Below are 6,289 nucleotides of genomic sequence, written 5' to 3'. Positions count from 1 at the left end.
CTCCTCCCTCTGACCTCCAGATTCACAAGAAAAAGCTGAAAAGAGGTAATTTGGAAACACCTCAGTAATCACAAGTGGATCCTAGATCAGCTTTGCAGGATAATTCAACACGCTGCAAGACAGGATTATGGAGAAAGATTCACATAGGAAAAGAAATCAAATAGACTGCAGCTTAAAACATGTAAAGTGCTTAACATTAAAGGCAGATAAAGATGACCTTATCAGAGTGATGAAGTGGCACCTTGCTGTAGCACAAATAGATGGACACCTATGAACAAGTCTGCATACAGAGGCAAGACAAACAATACTGATTAGAGTTGGGAGATTAACTGCATTTGACCAGAGAACACCGCTTCAGAAGCAGCTGTGCTTTAACCCACTTTATCCCACAGCAGCCCAGAACAATGAGCAGCTCTCACACAAGGCAAAGAGGAGAGGCTTATGTCCTACATCTGCTAGGCTTCCCACCAGGCTGCATCTGCAGCCCAACCCTGGTGCAGTGATGGAGAACCTCTGCTTCCACAGGGAATTAGAGGAAGGCAGGTCTCATTTCTGAACATTTGGCCCTTCCTCCCCAGGACAAAAGGGCCCTGCAGAGACAGACCCTGGCACAAGAGCATTGCAGACAGGAAAACAGATGCCCAGAGGCAACAGGAGATCTCCACCACCTCCTATTTCGGAGCCTTTGCAGCACATCACAGCCTGAGCTGCTGTGATGAGTGAGGGAAAGGGAGCACCACTGGGCGTGAAGTTCAGCATCAATGTCAAACAGCCTCAGGCAGTTGGTGAGAGACCGAATTGTCACTTAGAGAAAACCTCTTACTCGGCAGCCTGCTCAGAGGTCCTGCAGCTCAGAAGATGAAAGAAAAAACTACTTGTGCTCAAGTGACTAGGAAGCTGATGAGATAGTGTTGAGTGAGGGATGTTAGGGTGAGACAGAAAGGTTTGGGAGCAGAAAGACATGAGGGGATCATGCAGTAGGGAAAGAAGATGAACATAGTAATGGGGAAGAGAATCTAAGGAGCAGGGACCTCTCAGCACATAAAATAACCAGCTAAAAGCTCAAGAACATCAACTAGCCAAGACTCTTCAGCTGCTGCAGTCCTTTTACTATTCATAGAGAAGAAAAAACAAAACAAAACCCACACATTTATGTAAGTAAGCCCATAGGACAGCAGTGTTGCTCAGTGGCTGTTCAAATGGATCCTAGAGGACTTCCCAAGACAGTCACTGACTTTTTAAGAAAGGCTACTGGAAGAAAGTGAACCTGAGGGCACCTTCCTTTGAGCTGCTTGCAGAAACTCAGGTGGGACAAAAAAAAAAACAAAAAAAACTGCCAAGACATTGCTGTTAAAAACTGAAGCCCAGTAGGATCTACCCAGTGCATCAGAAGAGACTTTGGGTGAAAGAAGACAACAGATCAAAGAGGAGACCTTAGTGGGTTTCTGGGAGCCACAGGCAGAGAAGCAAGTAGAGGACAAGCCCTGTGGGCTCCTTCTCCCTTATAACTGAAAAGGTAGCTATGGGCAAGCTTGGGTTTATACTACTGCCCACCTCAAATTGGCATTCAAGAGAGGTTCTCTTCTAAATAGGCACCACAAAAGTAGAGGAAGAAAAGCAACATTCAGAAGTCAACTCCTCTAAGAAGGAAAAAAAATAGCAAACCCTCCAGGAGAACTCAAACAAAGGTGTTTTGTAGCAAACAGTGCTATTTATAAGCTTGGCTATGAAATAAAGCTTCTTTTTTATAGTAGAAGGAAAAAATGAGCTTGTTTTCACCCCCAGCAACATCCTCTCCATTCAGTTCCAGATGCTGCCTGGCTGGATCCAGCCAGTTATCTCCTCCCTCCATGCCATCTCTTCTTATTGCCAACATCCCTCTACCATCACCCACTGAAGATAACACCCAGAGATCTATTACCAGACACAACATGAGCTCTTGAGCTCCAAACACCATTTCAAGAGGTCACACATCCCAGCTTTGCCTCCCCTGCTTGCTGCACACCCAAGGACAGTCTGCTCTGTTGGTCTACCCAGCACAGCAGATGTTCACGTCCTCCCCACCACAACCCTTCCAGGGCTGGTTCCAAGAGGTTACTGAAATCATTGGAAGTTCCAGTTATTTACTGGGGTGGGGTGGGGGAATTAAAGCCCAGAATCATTTGAATTATTTGAATCTCAGGACTATATCAGTCCCCATGCTTAGCCAGAGTGACCTCCAGCTATGTATTTCTCCTTGCAACATAAGAGCGTTAATAAATCCAGAGATACTCCATTTGAGCTTGCAAAGGCAAACATCTTCACCAGAACAAATAGCTAAGAGAATAGTTTTCCAGGTTAAACACAGGTACCCAGCTCCCTAAAAGCATCAGGAAAATCAGAAAACAAGCACACGCTCCTGCTGTGCTCCTTCCAGCCCAAAGCCAGGCATTTGCCCAAGAAGCAAGGCTCCAGCTGTTATTGCATTTTATCTTCCAACTTGCCCAAAGTTTAGCTGGCAGAAATAATCCAAGTGTCCCTCCAAAGCAGCACCAGGAGTTGGTTGTGCAGAGCAAGGTCACACCCCACCTACCTGGTTGAGGAGTTCTCCAGGCATGTTATTGCTCTGTGGCATCATCTATCAACACCTTCTTGTACTGGCCATGGCCTGTTGCAACAAATTTGTACTTCTTGCCAGAAGGAGTGGACTGGACAGGAGAGAAAGAAGTAGCCAGAGTCAGCAGCTTTCTCCCTCAAATAACCAAAGCTAGAGGAACATGACAGCTGTCTGTAATCCCAGAGGACTTAGGGATCCTGGTGCTCTGCAGGGTTTGTTTCACTCATGGCAAGAGCCATTTCCATTCCCTGCACACTGGCAGCAGTACAGATCCAGGAACAGACAATGTACTTCCATCTTCTCTCAGGCTGGATTGGATGGTCTCTGTCTGAACAGCAGCTGCTTGCTGGATTTAATAGCCATTCCCACAGAGGTACCAGTAGGCACAAAATCCCAGATCCATCTACAAGCATTGACACTACTTTAGGCCTAACTTCAGATGTTTTTCTTTACTCTCAGGACTAAAAAACATAACAAGGGCTAAGTAATTCGTGTTTGCAGTTCAATTTTAGCTTAGAAGGTTTGGGCTACCAGCCCATTGTCTGAGAAGAACAAACCATTCAGAAGACCCTTCAGTATTGCTGGTTATGTGGATTTGCTCATTATTGTGGATTTTTGCCCACATTTTTGCTAGGACTGGAGCTATAAGAACTCTTCCTAACAGTGACCTCATGGATGCAATTGCACTGATAGTTACAGGCAGCCCTTGTCTCTATATGTCGCTGTCTTCTCAGTGCTTCCAACCCAGCTAAGAGCCCTTTCCCTATTGTGAAAAGGGAAGGACTCCTGCCCTCACACAGGCACCAACTTACCTTGATATTGGTCTCAGGTTTGGGACTGCCCTTCTGTTCCCAAAGGCTTCTTTTGCTCACGATGTCCCCAGCCACGATATCCTGGGAAGATGAGGTTCTGATTACCCTCCACCACCAGTGGTGCTGGACGTGCCTCCATTCACATCTCCTCCAGTCCCACGCATCTGACCTCCTTTTACAGCTACAATATCACATTGTCTGACCTACAGCAGCTGCAGCTAAAACCCAAGACTATGAAAACTTCTTCCTATTCCCTGTACATCCTGTGTTTTCCTCTCTCTCACTGTCTCCAACAAGAGCCTGGACCAGAGATCCCAGATGTTTATTTTCTTAGGTTTGTTAACTATTTAAGACATGTTAACATCAAGGCTTCTTTGGGCGGAAGGAATTTTACTCATATAAACACAGGCTTACAACCCATGTGTTACAGAATCACCCTTACTCAAAACAACCAAGAAGTAAGGTTAAGAGCAATCCATAATACCCATTGCATTTTCCAAATTCACAAGATTTATCATCAAGGTGATAGACCCAATATTGCTCTTAACTGGAGCTGAGCCCTATCTCCTGCGGGGTAGATGTATGGTTTTCCCACCAGTGAATTTACCCCTATTTCAAAGCCCGGGCTCAACCAGCATCACAGAAGCTTTCCTAGCTGCACCACTGAGAAACAATTTGGCACCCTAGCAGAGTTTCTCTCCTGCACAAAGCAGGACACATCTCATAATTGCCTTACCTTACAGGCTGGGGTCTTCACAGCAGACTGAGCTGCAACCTCCCCAGTCTCCCAGAGGCTTTTTGTGCTGGCCACCATCATGCTGGTGGTGGGAAGGTCGAGAGAGGGCTGTCGGACGGGCTTTGGAGCCTTTGTGGATGTCTAGAAGAGATATGGAAAGAGATCACCATTGGGGAACTTAACAGCTCTGAGCATGTCTTTTTTTTTTTTTTCAGTTCCTGTAATTGGAGGTGCTCAGGGATGAGAGGCTTTAAAAGGACGTGTTGGTGGTTCCTGCTGCAGGCTCTCACTCCACAGTCAGGGTACATGAGGAAACAAGGATAGGGCAGCTCACTAAAGAAACCTTCATGCTCTGGCATGAGACAGAGACAGGAGGAACAGCTGCTTCCATCCAAGGGGAGATGTCTCAGGTGCCACCTCCCAGAAGGTGAGGTGGAGACATGGTGGGAGCGCTACACCCTGCACAGGGGCTCCTTGTAGGCTGGGGACAGAGAGCACAGCACCTCACCTCAATGGCTTGCGTGTACTGCTCCAGCCTGTCATCGATCTTCGACACGGGCAGGGGAGGCTGGCTCTTCTTGATGCTGTTGCTGGGGAGAGGAGAAGAGGAATGAGGCAATGCCCTGGTGGCTCAGGTCAGCCTACTCCTGCCCATCCCTGCAGCAGGGCCCTCCAGCACCCCCCAAGTGGGGCAGAAACCTGCTTCACCCCAAGCCTCTCACAACCCTGGAAGTACCTTTTCTTTATCGAGCGGTTCAGGGACTCAGTTCTGTCCGTGATCTAAAGTGGGAGAGAAGAGACAGGTGTTAACATTTCTCTATGGGCCTCAGGTGGATGTAGGTCACCTTGGCTGACCACATTTCAGCCATTCCTCTTCCCTGCTCCCTCCCCCAGATTTGGGGCACTCAGTCCCACATTCTCATGATGCTCAGAAACTGCAAGCACCCTTTCTCCTTATTCCCGCCGCTCAAGGACTGTTATCTTTCTCAGGCACTTGGTTTTCTTGCCAGGAAAGAGAATGGCAAGTACAGAAAGAGGGAGGAAAACTGCAGTTATCGCCAGCCACTGCTGCAGAAGAGGAGCCAAGCACCAGAGCAGCACAACCACGAGTGGCACTGGCTCTTCCATACCAGAGAAGCACACAGACAGGGCAGTTCAGCACATGGAGCCACCTGCAAGGAAACCTTTCAGGTCAGACCATCAGGGAAGAGAGCTTTGCACCAGAGCCTCCTGTGCAAGAACGCTTTGGCCAAGACAGGAAGGCAAGCAAACACTTCAGACACAGAATAAAGGAAAAGACTAAAGTGTTGCTAAACCTCCCAGCTCTTCTGTGCCAGAAAACAAGAATGGAGACAATCACTTTCAAGTCAAAGGGTAGATCTTACAGCAAGGAGCAGCAACCAAGTAACAAGAAGCCTCCCCCTGTACACTGCTGTCTGGGCTGCAGGAAACATCACCTACCAAGGCAGCTGGTAAAAGGCAGCATTAAATGCTTGCTTCAAAGATACTAGTGCTAAATTTTGACTAACCAGAAGACATTATCACAGGAAGGACGCACTTAACACCCATGCTGAAGAGCTCAAGGCCCATTAGAGAAGAGCACAGCCACCAACAAATAGCACAACCCTTGCTAATAGAGATGTACCAAAGAGTCACCCTGCAGGGTCCCAGCACAGCAGCATGACAAATATCCCAGCAGCTCCTTCTGGGCAGGCTGTCTGCCTGCCAGTAGCTTGCTTTTTGGCTCAGTGCTGGAGGAATTGAAGCTTGCCTCCAAGCCATGGCTTCAAAGATTGTCCTGTCCATCCCTCTGGGACACTGGTAGGCAAGGTGACACCTCATAGGGCACAACAGCACCTAGATGGGCACTCAGATTCCCTGCCCATGTCTCATCTTCTTGACCACAAGTATTTATCAACAGGAAAAACCTGGCCAGCCCTGCAGAAGGAGCTGTACATGTGCAAATCATCCATAGGTCAAAGCCAAGCACCAACTTAAACACAGAGGGGCCTAGGAACAGGCTGCAGGTGACAGATCTCAGCATGACAGATGAGGGGAGCCTTGTTTCCATCTAGACTATTTGCAGACCATCTCCCTCTGCCCATTACTGCAATTTCTTGCAGCAAGAGCCATGCTTTTTTCTAG

General features: G+C 47.8%; 1 protein-coding gene across 2 annotated transcripts in view; it reads right to left on the bottom strand.

The window, feature by feature from the left end:
- The window catches only part of LSP1 (lymphocyte specific protein 1), a 40,133-nt gene that overhangs the window by 7,443 nt on the left and 26,401 nt on the right, over positions 1–6,289 (bottom strand). For both annotated transcript variants that reach the window (XM_084520614.1, XM_084520615.1), the window contains exons 6-10: positions 4,881–4,924; positions 4,653–4,734; positions 4,145–4,285; positions 3,409–3,489; positions 2,573–2,687 (exon numbers count right to left, since the gene is read on the bottom strand). In XM_084520614.1, the coding sequence (XP_084376740.1) occupies positions 2,598–2,687; positions 3,409–3,489; positions 4,145–4,285; positions 4,653–4,734; positions 4,881–4,924 (438 nt within the window). In that variant the 3' untranslated portion in view covers positions 2,573–2,597. The remainder of the gene's footprint in view (positions 1–2,572; positions 2,688–3,408; positions 3,490–4,144; positions 4,286–4,652; positions 4,735–4,880; positions 4,925–6,289) is intronic.

This window comes from Aythya ferina (genome assembly GCF_964211825.1).
Source record: "Aythya ferina genome assembly, chromosome: 5".
Classification (NCBI taxonomy): Eukaryota; Metazoa; Chordata; class Aves; order Anseriformes; family Anatidae; genus Aythya; species Aythya ferina.
Note: the sequence above shows the minus strand (reverse complement) of the source record. Positions and strands in the feature narration are given on the sequence as shown.